Consider the following 24,165-nt stretch of genomic DNA (forward strand, 5'->3'; position numbering starts at 1 on the left):
AAGGCTGTTGACTGGATGAACTAAATGTAAATATTTAAATCTTACATTTTTACACAGTTTTGCAAAAGTGAAACTTGAAACAGAAAATTCTGAAACCATCAAACATAAACAATAGTTTCTATTAATATAAAAGATGATTCTGATCAAGAATTTAAATGTTATAAAGACTTAGAAGACATAGTTCATGACACTGTGTGAATTTGACCGACTCCCTCTGAACTGAGATGAAACTCTGCTGCTGGTTCTTTTAAAGTTTTCAAGACAGAAACCCACAGCAGCAGTATGACCTCACTATCACACTCACTGAGTGGGTGTGTTATAATATTTATACATCAATCAGCTACAACATTAAAGCCACTGACAGGTGAATATGAATTATCTTGTTATAGTGGCACCTGTCAAGAGGTGGGATATATCAGTTAATTCTTGAAACTGATATTGTGTTGGAGGCAGGAAAAATGGGCAAGTGTGATGATCTGAATGACTTTGAAAATGGTCAGATTGTGATGGCTAAAGGACTGGGTCAGTAGGTTCTTGTGGAGTTCCCGGTTTGCAGTGGTCAGTACCTAAATAAAGTGGTCCAGAGAAGGACAACCAATATGTGTTTGGAGTGAAGGCTGATCCTACAGGAGAGCTGTTGAAGCGCAAACTGCTGGAAATAGGAACCATCATCCCAGTCTGCCACTGCACAGGTTCTGTCCATGTCCTGTTTGGTAACCTCACAATCGTGTCTCTGCTCTTTGCAGATGATTTGGTTTGTTGGCTCCATCAGACTGTGACCTTCAGAGAGTACTGGGCTGGTTTGCAGCCAAGTGTAAAGTGGTCACGATGAGGTTTGGCACCTTCAAGTCTGAGGCCATGGTTCTCTGTTGGAAAATGGCAGATTGTTCTGACTGGGTTGGGGGTATATTGCTGCCCTGAGTGAAGGACTTTACTGGGAGGAGATCTTGGGGTAGTCCCAGCATTCGTTGGATGGGTTACATATCCAATCTGGCCTGTGAATGCCTCGGGATCCTCCAGGTGGAGCTGGAAAACGTTGCTGGGGAGAGGGATGTCTGGAATAGCCATGAGTTGGCAGGTCCATATAGCTCATTGGTGCTGAGCCCAGCCAGGCCCCATGGATGCAAACCTGGCCACCAGATGCATGCTGACGAGCTTCCCTTCCAGGTCTGGCTCCAGGAGGGTGCCCCAGTTTCCCTGTTCCGAGCAAGGTTGTGCAACCAAAAATATGCTGTTTCATTGGGTGTCTTTGAATTGTCCCTAGTCTGGCCCAACCCCAGGGACCAGTTTGTCTTAGAAGACACTAGCAGGGGCTACTGCCCCTGACAACATAGCTCCCAGGTTAACAGGGACACCCAAACCCCTCCACCACGTGAGGGTGGTAAGTCAACATGGACCACCTACCTAAACATAGTTGTTGACCAACTGCACCCCTGCAGGAATATTCCCTGGTGGCAGTGGCCTCTTTCAGCAGGACAGTGCTCCCTGCCATTCTGCTAACATATTAAGAATTCAAGGTCTTGACTTGGCCCCCATCTTCCCCAGATGTCAGTCTGATCGAGCATCTGTGGAATGGGCTGTTTTTCCTTACAGGCGTCTGATAACTGAAGGCTCTGCCTCCCATTCTGCTCCTGGAAACTCTGGGAACCACCAGTAAATCAGCATTCTGGGAGAACAGGGTTCTAGTGGGATTGTAGGGAACTAATAGCTCTTTAAGATAGGATGGTGCCCGACCATTAAGGGCTTTGTAGGTGAGGAGGAGGATTTAAGATTCTACTCTGAATTTAACAGGGAGCCAAAGTAGAGAGGCTAACACAAGAGAAACATGATCTCTTCTCTAGTTCTTGTGAGTAATCGTGCTGCAGCGTTATACACAATCAACAGTAAACATCAGTGCTATTTAGAAAGCAGTCAGATAAATGCATTCTTTTTATTATCAGTCAGGCTAAACATATGTTTTAGAAGATCTACACTTTACAACAGATGATACATATGAGACAGATTTTAGACATTTTCAGTCCATACATTACAGGGTTACACAGAGGCTGGTGTGTTAGAAAGTACAACAACAAACACATTGAACACATCTGCTGCAGAGTTCACATCAGATGTGTTCAATCACATGTTAAAAATAACAATCATAGAAAAGTTCAGCAGGGAAGAAGTTGAGATGTGCAGCTACTGTCACAGAACAAATGACGAGTCTACAGACTTTATAGTCCAGTCAATAATGTTCCCACACAGCTGTAAAGACAAACTCAATGAGTTTAGTTAATGACTAAACACAGCAGCTGAATCTGTTGAATCATTACAGAAATCAAGAGTTAAATTTGCAATTCTATGAATTCTGGATGACCACCAGGGACAGTTGCTAACACTGAATGATACCCATTTTGTGCACATGCAGGTCAAGTATTAAATATCAACATAATTACGTGTGACCTGGGATGACAGAGTGTGGAGTATATAAGTCAACATCATCATGAAGAGAACTAAGGTTTCTTGAAGGACAGCCACTGCTAATGCATGGGGAACAGCAACACTGCCCCAATAAAAACAGGCAAATGTGCATGGTGTAGCCCAGCTGACTGCAGCACAGATCTCACTCACTTGGAGGGTTAGGGTTAGGGTTGGAGGTGGAGACACTCCTGGTAGAGTGGTTTGTGATTTTAAGAGGCACAGGCAGTCCTCCTTCTCTCCCGGGGTAGATATTTCCTGTCTGAGACTTTGTGGTGTTGTTGACTATGGTCAGTCTGACCCCACTGAAAACCAGGGGCTGGCACTGAAACTGACGACTGTACCCCTGAGAAAGTGTGGCCACCACCCAAGGGTCTGTAGTGCAGCTTTCCCAGCAACTGAGGTGCTGCTGGGAGAAATGTCCGACAGCCAGACGAGGCTTGCCCCCTGACCTTTTGAAGGCTAGAGTGAGCACTATGGCTGATATTGATGCAGAGGGTCAGATCAGTGCATCTGATACACTGATACACAGTCTTTACAAATGGTACTATATTTAGTTGTAGTTTTAGTTGTTTGCAAATTGCAATTAAATTTTTTATATTTATTTAATATGTCATGTTAAGTAAATTTGTTAATTGTAAGTATTTTAGTGAGTAATTCCTCAAAACCTGGCTCCATCAGTTTCTGTTGTAACTTTCATGTTCAATATCCTGTTTATACAAAGTTAACTTCAGACATCATTGTAGTTTACTAGTCAACATATCCATGTTTTATTTTTTCCTGTTACTCAAACTCAACAGATCAGTCAGATGATCTACTTAGGAACAAAACAGACTTTTACATATGTTATGGATTTTCACTCCATACAGTACAGGGCTGAAAAGTGGCTGGCATGTCACAATATATAATGATAAAAAAATGTGCAACACAACAGGTAAATTGTTCATGTTTAACCTGCTCTGTAACACTTCAAAGCTAGCCCCAAAAGAAAAGTTGAGCAGAGAAGCAAGGTGAGGTGTGCAGGTACTGACAGCTTTTTGTCTGGTCTGTTTAGAGTGTAGAAAACTAAAGTTAGAGGAACAAAGACTGCGAGTGCAGTAACAAATAGTCCATAGATGTTACTGACTGTTGTGTCAGAGCAGGCCAGTTTGACAATAGAGTAGTTCACACAGTAGTCACACAGTTATTGATGATGTTTCCACACAGCTGTAAAGAGGAATTCAAGGATATCGTACCAACCACTATGAGAAAAGCGGGAAACCATGTTACAGCAATAAGTACGGCGACCCTCTTAAATGTCATATGTATGTTATATTGTAGAGGATGACAGATAGCGAGGTATCTGTCATAAGACATGACGGATAAATTGAAAAATTCTTTACAAACATATGTATACACACAGAAAATCTGCAGGAAACAAAAGGGAACAGAAACAGTGTGAATGTCAGAGAGGATCTGAAGCAGAAGGAATGGAAACAACCCTGTACTACCATACAGTTCATTTACAAACAGGCTGCACAGAAACAGGTACATAGGTTCATGTAAACTTCTGTTCATACAGATAATCACTATCAGCAACATGTTGGCACAAAGAATTAAAACATATAATGATAGAAGAATCACAAAGAATAAGTATTTTAACAGTCCAGTGTTAAAGTAGGCAGCAAGTGTGAAATAAGAAATCTGTGTAGAGTTTAACATGATCCTTTTAAAGTTCATTAAGTGGTCTTACCACTGTCTATAGGGTTAACTAGGTAATGATTATTTTATTAAGTTGATGGACTCCCACAGCAGCAGTCTGACCTCACCATCAAAATATCCCACTGATTTTGAAGTCTGAACAGCCGGTCTCAAAGTAGCCAGTACATCTCTTCGTCAGGGGAACAGATGTAGAGCCACAAAGATGTCCTAACCTCTGAGAATAATGTGAGAATCTATGTAGAACTGTTTATGGAGACCTGTTTGGGAGATATGGCCACAAGGTCAATGGGCCACAATTCTGACAATAACTGGCAGGGTGCATGTCCGAGTGTAGCTACCTCTGATGGAGGTAATTACAGTTTGATAAATAGTGCTTTCATTGGCCAAAACTGACAAAGGGTTTTTGGCATGCCCCTCACCAAAAGTATGACAGAGATAACTCCTTTCTCCCTCCCAGATGGACTATTCCAGTAAAAAGCCTTGTCATTTTGAGTCTATGGTGCCGACATCCACCTTTCTGCAAAACCAAACACTGAGGCCTCCTTAGTCTTTCTCAATGACATTGTAGTCTATATACTGCTGGCTAACCTTAGAAGACCACCAGAATATGAGATGATGCAGGGATTTAAAGCAATGGGTTTTCTCAGGACAGACTCATCAGGGTTGAGGAACTACTGATCTAGACTGGCTAAGTAGTAACGTCAGATGGATTGAAACCATCTATGTGGTCCAAATCAAGTGCTTGTTTGATCTACTGGTGCAGCTGCCCCCACACCTTTTAGACATTAGTCTATGGCTGTGTACGAAACTGCATACTAATGTACTGCCTACTACATACTCATACAGAATATACTGTATACTGCTTACTAAATGAGTGTTTAAGTAGGTGGCTGTTCATACTGAAGCATACTACCAGTATCCCAGAATTCATTTCACACCACTGGCGGCAACAGTGTCAACTGGCGGCGATTTAAAGCAAAGATTTTTCACGTTTATTGATCAGTGCCATCTGTGGGGGGGGTGCTTTCTGGATGTCACCATAGGATTCCCTGGCTGTGTGCATGATGCCAGGCTCCTCAGGTGCAGCCTGTTCTATGACCACCAGTTGTACCCACCTCCAGAATGGTGCCTCATAGGTGATGGAAGATATCCCTGTTTGGCTGAACCCATCTGCCTGATGACCCCATTCCGAGAGTCTGTCCGGAATGCTGTTGAGGCCAGGTACAACTTCAGGCTGTCCAGGGCAAGGTGTGTGGTGGAGAGGGCATTTGGGGTGCTGAAGCCCAGGTGGTGCTCCATCTTTTTGAAAGCACTGGAGGTGAAGATGGAGTTTGTGTGACGTTATTATTGACTGCCAAAACATCCCCATTCCGGATGCAGAGGTTGTGGAGACTGATGAAGATGGTAAAGGTGGTGATGGTAATGACTGTGGTGATGCCATTGAGCCACTGCAGCAGTCTGGGGACAGCCTCAGAAACAGGCTTGCAGCTACAGTGTCAACTCCAACTGGCAGGATCCCTGTACTGCAGGAACACGATTATTTTTAGGTGTTTTGTTTAATTTTCCTTATTTCTATTTCAATGTTGGCAAACCCTGGTGATCACATGTACATAGTTGTAGTAAAGTTTACATTCACATTTTAAATATCTGCATTTTCTTGTTACACTTTTTTAAATATCATCTGTTGTCAATTTATCACCTGTGTTTCTTCTGTTTCAAGGTGCTTGCCTGTTTTTGTAATAAACCTGTTTCTGATTGCACTTCATTTTCAGAAACCCTTTAAAATCAACTATCCTGCCAAAATAAGTTTTGTTAAAATAGACTAAGCATAACTCATACATTTTTATCATGGTCGCCTAACAATTGTGCTACTGATGATTGTATTTGACTGAAGAGAGGGTCTGTAGCACAGAGCCACCTTCAGATCACTTCTAAAGATTCAGGAGTAGGGAGACCAGTGTTTGCTCATTGCAAGCATCAGACAACACTACTGTACCTGCTGGGATGATGTCTACATATATAACTCCTTACTTCATTTCACTATCATTTTATAAATGTTTCTGATCTTTTTATGATCAGAAAATAATGTTACAAAATGATCACAGAAGCAACACTGCAGATCTTTATTTTTATTTCTTTATTTTTTAAACAACTCTAACAAGTTCATCAGCCTTTCCTCCCTGGCACGACTCTCCCTCTCCCTCTCCTCCCTTTCTCGCTGTTCCTCCCTCGCTCTCGCATCCATCCACTCTCTCCACTCTCTGTCCCTCCTTTCACTGTTCCTTCTCTCTTCCTCTCTCCTTTCTTTCTCCTTCTTCTCTTCTCTCTCCATGGCCTCGCTAATTCTCTTCTCATCCCTTTCCTCTTGTCGCCTCTCTCTCTCATCCTCTCTCTCCTGACTCCCACTTCCTCTTTGCTGGCTCTCTACCTTCCTGCTCTTGAGGAGAGACCACTGCTGCAGAGGTTGATGCCATGGATGAGGTGATGAGGTTTGGTGGGGTAATCGATGGTCTCTGCCCCATCACCTCATCCATGGCATCAAACCACTTCCAGTTTGCAGCAGTGGCCTCTCCTCCCTCTGTGCTCACACCAGTTCTAGGTGCCTTCAGCTCCTAAAAGACCACACACACACACACACACACACACACAGGTCATCTGATAATCACCAATTGGCTTAACTTATCGCCACTAGTCATATAAATCTCTAGTGTATTCATATTAACACAGATTATATTCATACCCTACAAACTATTGTTTATATTTGACCATTTATATACACATCATATTCTTGTCATATTTTAACTGTTTACTCTGCATTTCCTAGTGTTCATATTTCAATATGTTCCAACTGTCACCAGTGTTTACTCTTTATATATCATAGCATATTCAAATCAGTACGTTCATACTGCTCTTACTGTACATATTGCAGCATATTTTCTGCATTTCTGGTAAGATCCTAAACTTCCTGATATTTTTTTTAAGTAAGCAAAAACATGATGACATGTTTCTTCTGTGCTTAACAAGACTGTGGTGTTTTTGATGCTTGAACTCGACTTGTACTTCTGCTTCAGGTTTTCCCACTTTTTTTTCACCCACCCAGCCTTTGATGAAGCATATCATTAGTGAAATTATCATTCACTTGGTAGAAGAAACCAAAGAGCTTATGATGAACTATGCACATTGAAATTAATTATCTTACTCCTATCTTATCTTGCTCCTCATTTATGGCCCTCCACCGAATGAGGCGGCCCGTGTCTTCATCAGTCCCTTGATGAAACGAACAACGAAGTACAATGTTGTTAATCACAGCTATCCATCATATGTCCACATTTACAGCTCCGTAGTAATTACAGCGCCAACTGACAAGCCTCTAAACTAAATTAGCATGTAGGCTAATGGGCTAGCTGACCAGTTGAGCGCCACATCGATTCCAACAACAACAACATATTTTTTGGGCTCTTTTGTTGTTCAACAGACAACTGCTCCTCTCACTTATTGTGTGAACAACTGAGTGCAATGCTTTGAATGCCTTTAAGGAGAGACTGGGTGAGAGATTGTGGTAATAGACTTTCATCCCACCTTTGAGTGTGGAAGCTGATATGGTTAGAAACTCTCTTGACTTTAGACATGCCCTGATGATACTTAACTAATTTGTTTGCCACTTCATTAGGTTTCTGATATTGCTTTTATTCTGACCTGTCACCTGTGACCAGTTTGCCTTTGGTGATCATTTGAGGAGGGGATCATCACATGATGTTTAAGTTGTAACAAAGTTCACAGTGATGAACAGCCACCACCCACTGCTACGAAAGACAGATTATTATTATTATCTTGATTTAGTACAGCCAGTGCAAGGATAGCATCGTACAGAACACAAGGTCTGCCAGCTGATTTTACCAGCTACAAAATAGAGTTAGCATTGAGCAGCTAACTCTGCAGGGAGAACAAAGAAACCACTATTGAACTCTTCATCAATACTGATGTCACACAGACAGGAAAACTGGATTTTGCAAAGCAACACACTAAAAAGACATCTTCTGTTTCCCTACAATGGACTTGGTAATATAACTGGGCCTAGTTTAGCTTATCTTACATAGCATGGGTAAGCACAAGACTGTTTGACTGTTTCCAGAGTATTGTAATGATTTGATTCAATGCCCTGAGCACTTACAGTACTTAAAGTACATCTAAGTGTCTTGCATGCAACTTGCTAATCACTCGCTAAACCCGGTACCTCCATTTTATCTAAGTTTGCCTCAACAAATGTATCTCTTTGTGAACCTCTCCCACATGCCATGCAGTCAGCCATCTTTTGATTCTGCCATGTGGGTTATAGTTTAAGCCATGTGGTTTAAGACAAAGCAGCCACCTGTGAATCAACCACTTTTTGGTTTAAACACAGAAAAAGCAATAAAGGAAAACACAACCCCTCATCAGTGATGTTGAAACAGGTTATTCATTGCAGTGAATTTTCAGAAATGTTGTAGACCAGAGCCAAATGATCATGACATCTTTATGTCTTCAGTTTTCCAGTAGCTGCAAGTGTAGTTGTTCCAGTAAATATACCCTTAAAAATTACAAAAACACCAGTTTTCTTTTTTGTTTCAAGAAAAGATAATGAAGCCACAATAAATTTCTTTCAGTGTTTACATTTTTACAGTTTTTACTCAAAAACCTAGTAGAGTTAATAATTATTGTCAGTGACTGAGTCCTCCCCAGTCCTGAAGCCAAATCTTCTACATTGTGTTTGGGGACAAAGTTGACTGAATGCACTGTGCAACTGGACCTGACAACCTTTTACATCGCTGAGTTTTAACTGTTTCTTACTAAAATTTCAGAGTTTGGACAAAGCCACAGCACATCAGTGTCTTCAGGATGTGTTGTCGTATCTCAGTGGTCCTCATGCCGTAGATGATCGGATTGAAACAGCTTGGAAACAGCAGGTACATGATGCTGAAGAAAACACGAACAACTGCAGGGAAACCATTTTTGGACCGATATGATAGGTAGGCAGTAAGTGCTACAGTCAGGCTGACGCTGATGACCACAATGTGAGTGACACAGGTATGAAGAGCTTTGACACCTGTTTTGCCAGAACTCAGCACAGAGCTGAATATGATGATGTAGGAAACAGTGATTAGGAGGAAGTCAGCCACAGGGATGAAGGCGGCTGTGAGCAAACCTACTAGGTTGTTGATGGCTGTGCTTCCACAGGCCAGCTCCACCAAGGCCATGTGCTCACAGAAACAGTGGTTCATCACATTTGAAGCACAGAATGACAATGTTCCTGCCAGACTCACCATCAGAGTGTTCAGAAGGAAGTTTCTGATCAGAAATGGGATCACAAACTTGAGAAATCTTGGTATTGCCATGCGTTCATGGTAGTAAAGTGGTGTGCAGATGGCGAAGTAGCGGTCCAGTGCCATCCATACCAAAAACGTGGACTGAAAAGCTCCCACAAAGTGAATGAACTCCATCTGAACCAGACAGCCGCCCAGAGAGATCCCCCTCCAGTCAAACAAGAGGCCCAGCAACATGCTGGGGATGCAGACCAGTGGGAAGCTGAGGTCCACAGATGCCATGCCAGCGATGAGGATGTACATCGGTGAGTGGAGGCTTCTCTCTGAAATGACAATGTACAGCAGCAGGGAGTTGGCTGACACTGACGCAATGTACATGATGGAGAATGGGATGAAGAGGACGGGCCTCAGTGCTCCGAGTTCATTGAAGCCATTGAGGATAAAGTGTTTGTGTGAGGAGACGTTGTCCATCCTCCCTTCCTCCTAAAACCCTCTTGGTCTAAGGTTTTAGTTCAATCAGCCTGAAAACAGAGAGAGACAAAAGAATAATTCTAAAAAGTTGTTTCATCCCAGCACAAGTGCAATAAATGTTTCTATGAAGTCCATGCAAACTGCACAACAGACACTGTTACAGAGCTCTAACATTCATGGTTTAAAACATCTTGGCAGTTTTGTTTCATACAAAATGTATTTACTGTTGCAATTTATATGTGCAGAGGCATAATTTTTAGGATTACTGGCATGCTGTCACTGTGGTTCTACAAATTTTAGTCAACAACAAATTAAAACACATTCAGTCATGGAAACAAGAAACATCATTTCACAGCTGAAGTCATTTGGTTTTCTGAGGCTGACAGGCTGACATGCACTTTTCTTGCAGCAGAATTTGTTTTGAATTATGGTGCATTTGGATTGTTATACCTGATAAAACTTGAAATCCATTTGTTGACACAGATGCACAAAATAAAACACTTTTCAGCTCAGTGTTCCCTCAAGCCTAAACTAAATCTCTTCACCAGCATAAGACCAAAATTACCCATCAGACACAAACTCAAACAGAACTTTTTGCCTTTCTCCACAGCATTCAAGCAATCCCTTATTTTTTTTAAATGTCAGAAGCATTTTGGGGTTCACTGTGTAGCTCAAACGCGCTTTGATATGTGGACAAAATTAGAATACAGCAACCGAACTGCTCATATTTCAGGGTCAAAGCACTTGAACAGACATAGAGCCCAGAGGTCGTAAAGGCAGTTTTACATAAAGATGAGAACAGACTCTGAAATCACATTTCTACTGAGATGAATCAACTTCAACTTTGTTTCATGTACATCAAACTCACAGGTCACATTTCTCTGTTTAAAAGTGGAACCAGTTTTCAGAGCCAGATGTAATTTCCAAAATCACCCCAACATCATCTTTGGAGGAATTCAGTATAGTTTACCCACACACAGTACAAAAGACATCCACCTTTAGCCTGCAACACCAATAGAAAATGTTTGAAACAGTCTGAGGTGCAGGGATCTGCTCCCACTCTGACTGTTTCACTGATTTGAAGAAAAGTTAAACCAAGTTCTTACCTGTTGTCGGGAGTTCGTCCTTAAACGTGCCCCATCTGCAGGTTGATAATGTCAGCTACTGACTACCATCCATCCCTCTATCCATCTGTCCCATCTGACCCACTGAGTCAACACTTTAATATTCTCCGACTGATGCTACCATTGGTTGTCTAACACCTTGTCAATCAGTTGGTGTGACAGACTGAAAATCCCACAGAGCAGCAACATCACCGGAAAAAATAAACTTAACATGAAAACTTACTTTCTAAAACCAAAGTTAGGGAGTGATGCACAGCAAAGATGTAAGGCCTGAAGGTGGTCAACCATTTTAGATGTTTGGGTATTAACATTTCCCCTACCTTTAACAGCTTGTCAAAACAGCTGGTTGTGTGAGAGATGGCTGGAACTACCAGTTTCATTTGTTTGAAATGAAAAATCATTCATCCTAACAGTTTGGAGGAACTTGTGTATGCCAACATCCTAATGAAGAAAGCCAAAGTGAAGTTTGGGCCCATAATATCAACAGTCTTGCAGAATAACTATTTGTATGGTAAAGGACAGTAAACGGCACATAGTCCTTACTAAAATGTTAAATGATATGATGGGACAAGATCAATTTCAAGGATAACCAACCATCCATGTCAAAGTCCGTCCACTAAAGTTTTTGTCACTGACAGACTCAGACTGTTCTTCTCAGTGTCTGACAACATGATGATAGGATTCCTACAGAGACAGAGCTTTTTTATTAAAGAGGAAGATCCTTTCAGTTTAACCAGAAACATCTCTATATATCACTACCAGACTCCACTGACAAAAACAGGGATTTAACCAGGAGCTGTTGGAATACCACTGCCTCCATCCGTCAGTGTGTCTGTGTTACTGTGTGGTCCAGGTTAAAAAACTACAGAGTTATCCTTTATCCTTTAACATGTTACTTTATTCTTCTTTTTTTCTTTTTACAATTGTACACTGCGCTACTATTCTAAGTGTTTAGTTATATGTAATATTTTTCATTTATACTTAAAGGAATTTTACTATTTATCATTTGTAAAATGTGTATATATGTGTATCTCTTTCACTGTTAATTGGCATGTATGTAAACCATGTGTTCATTTGTGTCAAACATCCATAATACAGGGAACCTGACTTTCTCCTTAATATACCCATTAAACTTAAATATATCCTCATAATTATTACAATTTAAAGTGTTATTAATCCAATAGTATTAAATATTTTACCAAAACTAACAATTGTAATAACCATAAGCTAGCAACACAGGCTCAACCAGCTTCACTCTCTGATAGGTTGCTCTTGGTGGCCAGACGGAAAAGCACCAATCACAAACTAGACGTTTAATGTGCTCCTCTCATTGGCCAGTTGATAGCAACTCCCGCCCCTCTGACTATAACTGAACTTTGTCAGTTATTATTTTAAATCGTTTTTTATCTTTTCCTAAAGAAACTTCAACATAATTCAGAACAAAACAGTATCTGTGATACAGAGTGATAATGTCAGTGTTAAATGTTTTAAAACCAGGACATCATGTAAGAAACACAATATAAACACGACATTACCTGACTTTGGCAGAACATACGCTGATATGCTGGTGAAAAATAAAAGCTTTGTCATCAGGTAATACTGGTGTAACTTTGTGTATTTCCTGAGAAGGCCCCACTCTCCTAGGCGCCCTGAACTACCCTCGGGCTCCGTGTATTTTCTGGACAACTCGGCGCATCGTTTGAAAGACGGTCAGACTTCAGAGGAGTTAAATAAACCGAACAGGTGAGTCAGTTGTGGTTTTTCCACCTGGACACAGTTTTTAAAGCAGGTTACAAACACCCAGCGGCGCGCTCCTCTCCTGCTAACGGTCTGTTTAGTCAGGAATTAGCAAAAACTGTCGGACTTAGCTGGAGTCACCTGAGTCAGGTAGAGACAGAATGCGAAATAAGTTTGTTTAAAATGTTATTTAGTTCACAGAAACAGGTGGGAATAAATGGAAGACAACATAAACTGCGGGTTTTCTGATGTTATTTAATGGATTTTTGGTTCATTTGTATTTTGAAAGTGAAAAGTTTGTCTTTATTATCTCATATTTCTGAGAGAGGGTGTGAATGTGTAACTCAGTATTATGGAGGTCTGCAGGCCTCATTCATGCACATGAATTAACGGAACATATCAAGGATTTAGAAAGGGTGTGTAGAGATGTGTTAATGATATTGTTTAAGGGAAGGAATTTGTTTCATTGTGTGAATCAGGTCCCAGTAAAATGCTGACTGGTTCCTGCTGGTTCTTTAAATGTAGGTTCAGAGGAAGAAAACAAGATGGTGAAGAACAGGAGAGTAAAACAGTGGATTCCTACAGGTACAGAAATATTACTTGGTTCCTCATTAAACATTACATAGTCATCATATTTGACCCACCTACATCTGTATGTTACATTATCATGTTTTTATTACGTTCTAGTTTTTCCTTCTTTGATGACAATAGAACCTTCCACATTTTACAAAGCTTTGGTTTATGTTTGTTTTCTCCACCAGCATACCTGAACTGCTGCACGTCTGGACCAACCTTCCTGCTGGGAGCAAAATGTTAAAGGTATGAACTCATTTTTTAGTCCTTATTCTAAATCCAGACAGTGACGTAGAAGGCATAGTTTTTCCATCTTGAGAGTGACAGACCACAGGCTGCAGTAGATCGCCGTAAAGTTTATTCAGTAGCTGCTGTCAAACTGTCCTTTCCATCTGCTGATGAAGAGCATGTGATAGGGTCAAAAGCTTCCGAATAGCTGCTGATTGGACTTTGTGGTGAGTAGGGCTGTGTGATACGACCAAAATCTCATATCCTGATGACTTACCAGCCACTTTGTTAGGTACACCTGTTCAACTGCTCGTAAACACACGTATCTAATCAGCTGATCACATGGCAGCAGCTCATTGCATTTAGTTATGTAGGCACGGTGAAGACGAGCTGCTGAAGTTTAGACTAAACATCAGAATGAGGAAGAAAGGTGATCGAAGTGTCTTTGAACATGTCATGGTTGTTGGCGCGAGTGTTTCAGAAACTGCTGATCTACTGGGATTTTCCCTCACAACCTTCTCTGTGGTTCACAGAGAACGGTCTGAAAAACAGAAGAAATCCAGTGGGCTGCAGATCTCTGGGTGCCAGAGGTCAGAGGTCAGACTGCTTCGAGCTGATAGGAAGGCAACAGTTAGTCAAATAACCACTTGTTACAACCAAGGTCTGCAGAAGATCGTCTCTGAATGTTGAAGCAGAGACCACAGCAGGAGTCAGTCCTGTCAGCCGAAAACAGGAGACTGAGGCTACAGTTCACATAGACTCACCAACACTGGACAACAGAAGAAGGACAATCATTGCCTGGTCAGAGGAGTCTGGATTCTGCTGTGACATTCAGATAGATCCATCCTGCCTGTATCAACAGTTCAGGCTGGCGGTGCTGGGTGTGGGAGATATTTTCTTTCTTCACACTTTGGGTTCCTTAGCTGCTTGTTGAATCTTTGCCACAAAGAATTAAAGGGGTTCCAACACATAACTAGCAAGGTGTACAGGTGTACCTGATAACGCGGTTGGTGAGTGTTTATCACAGTACATATTTTTGTAAATTGAAGTTGTGATGGCTGCTGTTATCTCCTTGCATCACTTTATTATGTGGCGTGTCACAGACAAAATCTGTTCTAATGTTTGACTCGCGGTTTATTTTGAGCACCTGACGGTTCTTTTGAGCCTCCTTCGTAAATTCTCTCCAGCCTCTTTGACATGGTTCTTGTTTAGGTGGTAGAAGAGGTTCATGGTGTTTGAGTCTGTTGTGGGGACCGGTTCTGGTCCGTGTCAGACTTTTCATAACTAAACCACGTCCATGCTATAGAGGCAGATGTTCATGTTTCTGTTTGCATCCATGTGGCAGCATGTGAGATCACAGCAGTGTATTTTACAACACCATGAAATGAACGATTGAGAATAATATGAATCAACAGATATTTTTATTTCATCATCCGATATATCGTCATTCTGCAAAGCCTAGTGGTGGCCTAGTTGCATTTTGTTAATGGTGATTGCTGATGAACTTGTCATTACTATCAGAACATTCTCAGGTTATATTGGCTCAGTAAACTTGCAGTACGTTCTTCACAATAGTACATGTTTGAATTCTTGATTACTTCATTGCAGAGTAAAGAAGTAATGAAGACGCTTCTTTGTTTCCATTTGTCTTTATGTTTTTCTCTCTAAGGCTTTTTGGAAATACGTTTATCACTTTATCTGTTTCTTCAGGACAAAATGGCCACTGTGTTCATTCAGCAGCAGGAAGTCATGTCGCCAGTTTCTCTTGTCAAGAAAACTTTATGGAAACATCTTTAACTTCAGGAGCTCAAGATAAGTGACACATCACCTGCTGAACAGGTAAGTAACACATCACCTGTTGATAAGGTAAGTAACACATCAAAAGGTAAGTGAGACATTTAATGCTCCTCTGTTGGGCCTCCTTTCACGCACAGTGAAACTGATCCAACGTGCGTCTGGTCTCTGATCAGTTTAAAAGGTCACATGACCCTCTGCGGGTAGTTGACCTCCACTAGCTACCAGCCTAAGTTGCTTTGGATAAAAAAATCTGCTGAAGGAGTGAATGGATTAAATAAATTCATAGATGTTTCTGCATTAAAAGATGTTTAATTTTCATAGTTTAGGCCAGAGTGATGTGTGGTGGACAGAGAGTCAGTGGAGACTCTGATGTGGTTTCATCATCTCTCAGTAATGAGTCCCAGTGGAGCTCCTCTCTCTAACAGCTTCATCAACAGAAGCTATTTTCATCTGTAACAAAACACAAGGCCGGACCCCAGAGACCGGAGTCTGTGCGGACACTCGGACTTAACAAACAGGCCAATTAGCAGCAGCAGCAGCAGGGAATCATGGGAGGACGCTCTGCTGTTGCCATAGTTACTACTGAAAACAGAGCAGCTCTAGGCCTCTGGGTGTTTAACCTCCTGTTTGTCCTGGAGGAGTTTGTTCTTTCATACTGTGTCCACTACATGGAAAGTCAGATTTGACCTAGTGTCACTCACAGCTCAGTAGTCATCACCATGGTTCAACTGACCGAACATCTTGACCTACAGTACATCAGCTCCCTCCTTCAGTACGAATGAATTTGACATTATTAATAGTTCCACTGTTACTTCAGTTTGATAAATGAATACCAAATAACTTTAAATTCTGATGATATCAATAAACTATTATGAGACAACAGGCCAATGGACACAGATACATAAAAGGAGAAGAAGATCTAATGTCTTGAATCTCTCTGTAGTCCTTTGATTGACTTTCTATCAAGAAAGAGGTTCTGGGCCTGGACCTAGCAGACCCCTTCAGTAATCCATCCATGAAACCAATAAGCCAATAAACTGAAACTCAGCTCAACTCAAACTCAAACATCTTAATTGTCATTCAGAAAACTACACTGGACAGTACATAGTTGAACAAAATTTTGTTCCATTTGGCAATGATGAATAAATAAAAAAATAAGACTGGATATTATATAAACTAAATTACCTATCACCCAACATGGCTGCTGTTAAAGGAACCGCTGTAAATAGTTGAGAGCTTGTTTTAGTGTTACTGCAGTCGTATTTTACATGTTGTACCTGTTGGATTGAGCTGTGATTATATACTGAACAGAGCAGACAGATCTGATGTATCATCCATCATCTCTTTTTTTTGTTCATACTTTACGTTCATAATGGAGTTACACAAAGTGACAGTGCTTTTCTCTCCTTTTGTAAACACAGTGTTTTGTTTGGCCTCAGGTTGTGGCCATGTAACAGTCCAGTTCAATGAAACCATCCTTATGGATAGATAGATAGATAGATAGATAGATAGATACTTTATTAATCCGCATGGGAAATTCACAGTTCCAGCAACATCAACAAACTTAAGATAAAAGGTCGAAGGCATGCAATAAATATTGGAAATATAATAAATAATAAATAACAAAAACACTGCTAATAAAAAACACAGTGAAGAAACTTCAAGTGTTTTTTTAATGTTTTTATTGAACAAATTCAGAGTTACAAGATTAACCCATTCCAAACATGACAGATTCACTTAAAATGCAAACAGAAACCATAAATAACTTTATCAACTGTCAGGCAGCTTGAAGATATTTCTCACTCCTTGAGGACTGAATAAAAACCTAAGCTCAGCACAAACTTAATCTTCTCTAGTCCATAAATCAAGTCACTAAATCTGATTGATGATTTACAATATAATCCAATTCTTTTTGCTATTATAGCTGCAAACCTTTCATTTATTGTTCATCAACTTGAAGCAAAAACGCTGTCAGTGTCACATAGAAGATAAAGATGCTTCAGGAAGAAGCTGCAGCAGAGCAAATTAAAGTTTTTAAATTTTTAATATTTAATATCTGTGCAGCATTTAGTCATGTTCTGATTGTCCCTCAGAAAAAAGAAACTAATAATTTCACTTTCAATGGTATTTTCCTTTCAGTTTTCTCTCTGAGTGACATTATTCATTTCTACCATAGTTACCTGATGCTTTTTGTCCACTATATGTCAAATTGTCAAATTCACAGGGTTATTAAACATTTAGCATTCACCATCATGATCATCAGTGTATTTTACTGGCAGTGAACTTTAAAGGAAAAACATCCTGTCTTTTTTGTGCAAACTCACAGTTGTATGATTTTATCTCTCATCAGTTTCTTTATACTTTGCCGAATCTCTTGCATTTTAATACCATAAATTATGGGATGGAGCAGAGGAGGGAGGACAAAAAAATTCACACAAGTGAAAATATTTACTTCCTTTCGAACTTCAAGAGCAAGACGATTATAAATGACACCAAAAAAGGATGCCACAGAGAAATTGATAAAGGTCACTAGATGAGGAGTGCATGTCTGCAGCGCTTTCCTCTGAGACTCCTTTGAGGTTTTTAGGATCACAGTAAAAATGTGAACATATGACAGAATGACTAGAAAACAAGGGAGAATGATAACAAAGATGGCGCAGCACAAACCGTACACACTGATCAGAGTTGTCTTTTTACAGGACAGGTTTGCAATCACCAAACTGTCGCATAAAAGTTTATCAATTGTGTGTCTGCACAGTCTGAGTCTGGATGTCAGATAAACCTGGACAGCTGAGGAGGAGCTGAGGATGAAATAAACCATCATTAGCATCCGCTTGACTTTAGCCGGCGTCATGATGGAGTGGTACAGCAGAGGTTTACAGATGGAAATGTAACGATCATAGGCCATCAGTGCCAAGATACAAAATATACAGCCGCCGTATACATTGGTGAAAAACACTTGTGTCAAACATCCTTCTAGAGAAGTTTCCTGCCTGTTCCCTATGAGATGCTTGATAATGTTTGGACAAACAGATGAGCTGCCCATCACCCCGCTCAGAGCCAGATTTACCAACAGAACATACATTGGTCTGTGAAGTCGAGACTCGATACAAATAACCACAACAAGGAAAAGGTTAATACACAAACCTGAAATGTAGAAGACAAAGATACAGATCACAAGTGCAAAATTATACAGACCTAGAGAGCTATAGATTGTGAAGGTAATGGGGAATGTAGACACAGAGCTGTTCATAGTGAAACATTAAAAATTACATATACATAAGAAAGATAGTTCATCAGACAGTCCTAGACCTGCTCTGATTCTCACAGTTTAAGACAATAAGGCATTGTATTAATCTCCCAGCCAACATTGTGTTTGATATCAGACTAATGCTTTTACTTCTCTTTCTGATCTGAATGAACTCAACCTGTTTTTATAAAGCTCTCCAGCTTTTTCCTCTGGGCTGCTGACATCAGTGTTTCTACAGAACAGGTCACAAAGGAAAACACTTGTTTTTTCATTTGTTTTTGTATTCATACAGGGCATAATTATTTAGTTATATTAAAGAAAATCAACTTATCTTCATGTGTTTAATAGGTGGAATAAGAGATTAGTGAAGCAATGAAATGTGTAGTTCATAATTTACTTTTATTTTCTTTATCTAAGATAATCTGTTGTTGCTTTGTGTATCTTTGGTGAGCAGGTACAGTCTGAGTGATACTCATCTGCTTAAACTGCTGGAATCAGACCCATAGAGTTCCAGAGTAACACTGAACTGTAGATCAGTTAAAGAAAAACCAGTGTTCATCTCTGATATCCAGCCAGGAAACTATCAAGAATTGAAAATATTAGAACACAGAGGCTGTGTCCAGAAATCACTCACTCATTCACTATATAGTGAGTTCGCCATTTTGTAGTGCTGTTTGAATGTATAGTGAGAATTATTACACTGGACTCAAAGTATCACACAATGCATCGTGAAAAGTAGTGAACAACCGATGGTCACTAACCAAGCAAGGAATACTAGAAATGATGCAAAATACACTGGCTGGTGCAAAGCCAAAATCATGGAGGTGAAATGAAAAAGAAGTTTGTGGGTCTCTCATGTCAGCACTGATGTATGCAATGATGTACCTCTGCTCATACCTTTTTCCCTTCATACATTTTCTACTGTTATGGTGCAGGCATTCACTGCAAATCTAATAGCCTCAAAATGATATCACACAGTCTACATGAAACTAAACATCACACAGAAATACTGTTTTTATTCACTAATTATTTTTGGTTTCTTCCATTTGTATCACTGGTGCAGCTTCCTGCACTTGAGTTATACTTTAGAGGTCTTTCAGGGCATTGTTTCTTGTTCCTGGTAGATGTTTAGTTTGAAACATTCTCAGAATATTTACTGAATTTACAATGGAGCTCCCAGGTAATTGCAGACTGTGTAGCACATTAATATATTTTCACACACACAGAAATGTACTTGATTGCTTGCACAGCAAACAAATTATGGTCAGAAAGTGAATTTAGCAGAGATTGAAAAGGTGTAGGCTGAAGCAATAACTTGTTACATCAGCCCTTCTCATATAGCAAACTTGACAAAACCCATGTACAAAGTTCTTCACAATTCAGACAATAGACTTACTATTCTGTTAAGGGCTTTAATGTTTAGTGGCTAAAAACCTGTCACTGACAGATTTTTTAAAAAAATGTACATGTTTAATTGAAATCATTTAGGACACATTTAATATACGCATTACATGGTCTTTATCACTGTCGTCATTACTATTATCAGGGGCAACACTTTTTTTTGTTATTCCGAATAAAAGAATCTGTTAGATGACAGATGACATACAGTGGGCATGCTATATTCTTCTACCAAAACTAAGACTTTTACATATGATGCGTATTTTGGACATTTTCAGTCCATACAGTACAGGGTTGAAGAGCGGCTGACATGTAAGCCAGTATAATGATAAAAAAATACGAAGCATAATGGGTACACTGCTCATATCAAATCTGCCCTGTACTATTTCAAAGAAAACCCCAAAAGAAAAGTTGATCAGAGAAGCAAGGTGAGGTGTGCAGGTACTGACAGCTTTTTGTCTGGTCTGTTTAGAACCAGAGAAACAGACTTTAAGAATCTTCAGGTAGGAGAAAAGAATGAAACTTATCAGAGAAACTATTATGGTAAACATGTAAACAAGTCCATAGATGTTATTGACTGAGGTGTCAGAGCAGGCCAGTTTGACGATAGAGAAGTTGTCACAGTACACTTTTTGAATTGTGTTCCCACACAGCTGTAAAGGGGCACTCAAAGACATCATGACAACAGTTGCAAGTACACTGTATAACCATACAAACGCAGTAAGGATAGCAACTTTACTGGATGTCATATGTTTGTTATATTCTAGAGGATAACAGATAGCAAGATATCTGTCATAAGACATGACGCCTAAGGTAAAAAACTCCACACTTCCATAGAAATGAACACAATAAATCTGCAGGAAACAAAAGAAAGTAGGAACAGTATGAATGTCAGAGAGGATCTGAACCATAAGAGATGGAAACAACCCTGTACTACCATACAGTTCATTTAGAAACAGGCTGCACAGAAACAGGTACATAGGTTCATGTAAACTTCTGTTCATACAGATAATCACAATCAGGCAACACATTGGCACAAAGAATTGAGATGTAAAAAGTCAGAGTAATCAGGAAATAGAAGTATTTAAGCAACCCACTGTCAAAGTAGGCAATGAGTGCAAAATATGAAACCTCAGTAGCGTTTATCATGATCATTCATTTGGTTCATTGAGTACTCATGATATTATTGACTGGACAAACTAATTAAATTATTGTGTGATGTTTTGTTATTGGTTTGTATGGATGCAGTTTACACTTTACACATGTGAAAATCAATCATTTAAACAGAATTCATGACAATATAACAGATTCATTCATCATTATGAAAACAAATTTACCTCAAACTTACCATTCTTTCATATAAAAAACATCATTATAGCGCAAAGATACAAGACACAGTTTATGACAATCCTAACATTCATCTGTTGTCCAGTTGTAGTCATACTATGAAACCCTCCCAACTTCAGTGACACTCCACTTGTGCTTCTTTTAAACTTTTCAAGTGAGGGGACGCCCACAGCAGCAGACTGACCTCATTACCTTACCTCATTATCACTCCGATTGTTGTTTCTGATGCTGAAGATAGAAGTAGATAAATAAATTTACTTTAACTAACAATAATTAACATCCCTGGATGGAATAAGTATAAGGACATTGTTGCTATTGTGTGTGGTATGAGTCTTATCCACTTGACCAGGACGCCCTTTGAGCCATTTTTGAAAGATTTCTGTCTTCATTAGGAACTAAGATATGTGCCACTGACAAGGTAGGGAAATCATAAAGTATTGAAAGATGGACTAACACAATCTGTGTGTTTGCATGCAGTAAATTCACAGTGTTGCAGCTAGCCATGATGGTGGTGGAGAAGATGTCACTCCAAAGTCTCCTATAAAAATGTTTCATCATAAGATAAAGGTGATCACTCAGAACAATTTTGTATTCATTAGCAGTGACCTTTTCCTCTAAAGGGACAAGTGTACCCAAATGATGCTAGCAAAATGCCTCTCCTATCGTAATACAGCCCCCAGACTTTCTCACTGTAGGGTCTATGTAGTCAGACCGTGTATTGTTCTTTTGCTGTACGCCATGCATGCACTTGCCCACTTATCGACAACATAGAGGATGACTCATCTGACCATATGGCCACATCTCTAGATGAGTACATACATCTGTGTAATGAAGGATTTATGCTCGGCAACCCTACTGTAACATCCATCTCTATGTAAGTGTAGATAAACTGTTCTTGCGGACAGTCTGATCACGTCCTGCATTGCCATTCTCAGTCACCTGAGTACCTGAGTAAGAGTTGCTCTTCTGTCCTTATACTGTATATTGTACTAATGCACAGGCAACAAGGTTGAATGTGAGAGGATGAAGAAAGAGTAACTCTGAGTAGGCTATACACTTGTGCTGGGGTGTTTCAGCCATCCCCTCTTGGCAAAATTCCTTCACATTTTCCTCAAACTCAGGAACTTCTCTTGTATGCTGTGGACACGCTGTTGCTGGTAGATGTTCCTCCATGCGTTTGCCTTAAAGTTGCAATTGATCTCTTGTCTGTAGCCACAGTCAGTCCCATTCAAAACAGTCTGGTGGTCTGACAGTGACAGGAGGTAGACTGCTCCTTCTCTTGGTAATCCTTAATCCAGTGAGCCCTGTCCTGGAACATACAACACGCTGTCATGTGCCAGAAAAAACTTCATGGATTTTTTGATCGATATAGCAGCCCACCAGGATTTGTCTCGCTATGCCTGTTGGCCAGTCTGACTGCGAAACAGGGGAAGGGGAGGGTGGAAGAGGGAATGAAGGGTGCATTTCCTTGTTTCTTACAATGGGGAGGACATCCTACCCACAATCATGACCCAGACCCCAAGATACTTGAACTCCTTCAACTGAGGCAGAAAATCACCCCCACCCAGGAGGGAACAATTCACCAATTTCCGGCAGAGAACCCTGGTGTCAGATTTGGAGGTGCTGATCCTAATCCCAACTGCTTCACACTGTGCTGCAAACCATCCCTGGACACACTGAAGGTCACGGTCTGATGATGGGCATGCAGCAAGTATCGGAGCAGCCAACAGAAATCACTCACACTGCCTTGCTTCATGCTTTCTGATGTTGCGCTGCCCTTATTTTCTATTATGTCTCTACTTGTATCAAGTTAGTTTATGATTTGGTCATTTTACAGTAAGACTCGGTTGCCAAGTTTCTGGGCTGCCACACTGTTGCTCCTGCATTGCTCTATGTGTGTGAACTGTAGGAAGCTGTAGGAAGCTAAAAACCCTACCAATTAATATGGCTTCACTATACACTTTTCCAACTTCTCATCTGACTCAATATCAACACTAAATAATTATGATTGGGTTCACAGATATTGGATTTATTCAATTATATGACAGTGTACATGTATATTTATCTAGTCAGACAGTGGCTAATACTGTAACTTGACAAGTTGGCAACATAAATGATTCAGACTTGAATATGTTAGATGACTAATATCTGAATAATGAGTTATGAATAGAGCTGGGTATGAACTCAAGATTAGTGCTGATACAATAATTCATTTTTGGTACAAATTCCAAAAGGATAACTTTTATTGAAATTTCCTATGATTTCAATACCCCAGCACTAATTATGGAACTAATTATTATTTCAGATGTTGTGTATCTTGGTCTGTCATGTTAGAATTTAAGTTTAATTTACTTACATGTCATGCTTACGTGTCATGCTTCTGTTATATTGTAGAGGATAGCAAGGTATCTGTCATAAGACATGACAGCTAAGGTAAAAAATTCTCTACCTCCATAAGAGTAAACACAGAAAATCTGGAGGAAACAAAAAGAAGTAGAAACAGTGTGAATGTCAGAGAGGATCTGAAGCAGAAGGAATGGAAACAACCCTGTACTACCATACAGTTCATTTACAAACAGGCTGCACAGAAACAGGTACATAGGTTCATGTAAACTTCTGTTCATACAGATAATCACAATCAGCAAAACATTGGCACAAACTATAAACATGTATAAAGACATGATGATCATTAATAGTAAGTATTTAAACAGTCCAGAGTCAAAATAGGCAGCAAGTGTGAAATGTGAAATCTGTGTTGAGTTGTTCATGATTTGTCCTTTGG

The 24,165-nt window shown here is 40.0% G+C and overlaps 3 protein-coding genes and 1 long non-coding RNA gene across 4 annotated transcripts; 1 reads left to right on the top strand and 3 right to left on the bottom strand.

Annotated features, from left to right (window-relative positions):
* Nucleotides 1–8,970: 8,970 nt before the first annotated feature.
* Nucleotides 8,971–10,612, bottom strand: LOC108902908 (olfactory receptor 52K1-like). The gene has a single exon (XM_018704919.2). The coding sequence runs from the start codon at nt 9,927–9,929 to the stop codon at nt 8,985–8,987; it is 945 nt and encodes a 314-aa protein (XP_018560435.1). The 5' UTR covers nt 9,930–10,612; the 3' UTR covers nt 8,971–8,984.
* A 1,892-nt stretch (nt 10,613–12,504) lies between these two features.
* On the top strand, nt 12,505–13,609 carry LOC127139060 (uncharacterized). The gene is made up of 3 exons (XR_007808943.1): nt 12,505–12,796; nt 13,316–13,375; nt 13,552–13,609. It is a non-coding gene; the product is annotated as an uncharacterized LOC127139060 (long non-coding RNA).
* Nucleotides 13,610–17,708: 4,099 nt separating this feature from the next.
* LOC108902905 (olfactory receptor 2F1-like) lies at nt 17,709–18,641 on the bottom strand. Its single transcript, XM_018704914.1, has one exon. The coding sequence runs from the start codon at nt 18,639–18,641 to the stop codon at nt 17,709–17,711; it is 933 nt and encodes a 310-aa protein (XP_018560430.1).
* Nucleotides 18,642–20,254: 1,613 nt separating this feature from the next.
* LOC108902931 (olfactory receptor 6N2-like) lies at nt 20,255–24,052 on the bottom strand. The gene is made up of 3 exons (XM_018704958.2): nt 23,833–24,052; nt 23,034–23,037; nt 20,255–20,864 (listed from the first exon to the last, which is right to left on the bottom strand). The coding sequence occupies exons 1-3, from the start codon at nt 24,050–24,052 to the stop codon at nt 20,255–20,257; spliced, it is 834 nt and encodes a 277-aa protein (XP_018560474.2).
* Between the last annotated feature and the right edge of the window lie 113 nt (nt 24,053–24,165).

This window comes from Lates calcarifer, linkage group LG21, assembly GCF_001640805.2.
Source record: "Lates calcarifer isolate ASB-BC8 linkage group LG21, TLL_Latcal_v3, whole genome shotgun sequence".
In the NCBI taxonomy this organism is placed as follows: domain Eukaryota; kingdom Metazoa; phylum Chordata; class Actinopteri; family Centropomidae; genus Lates; species Lates calcarifer.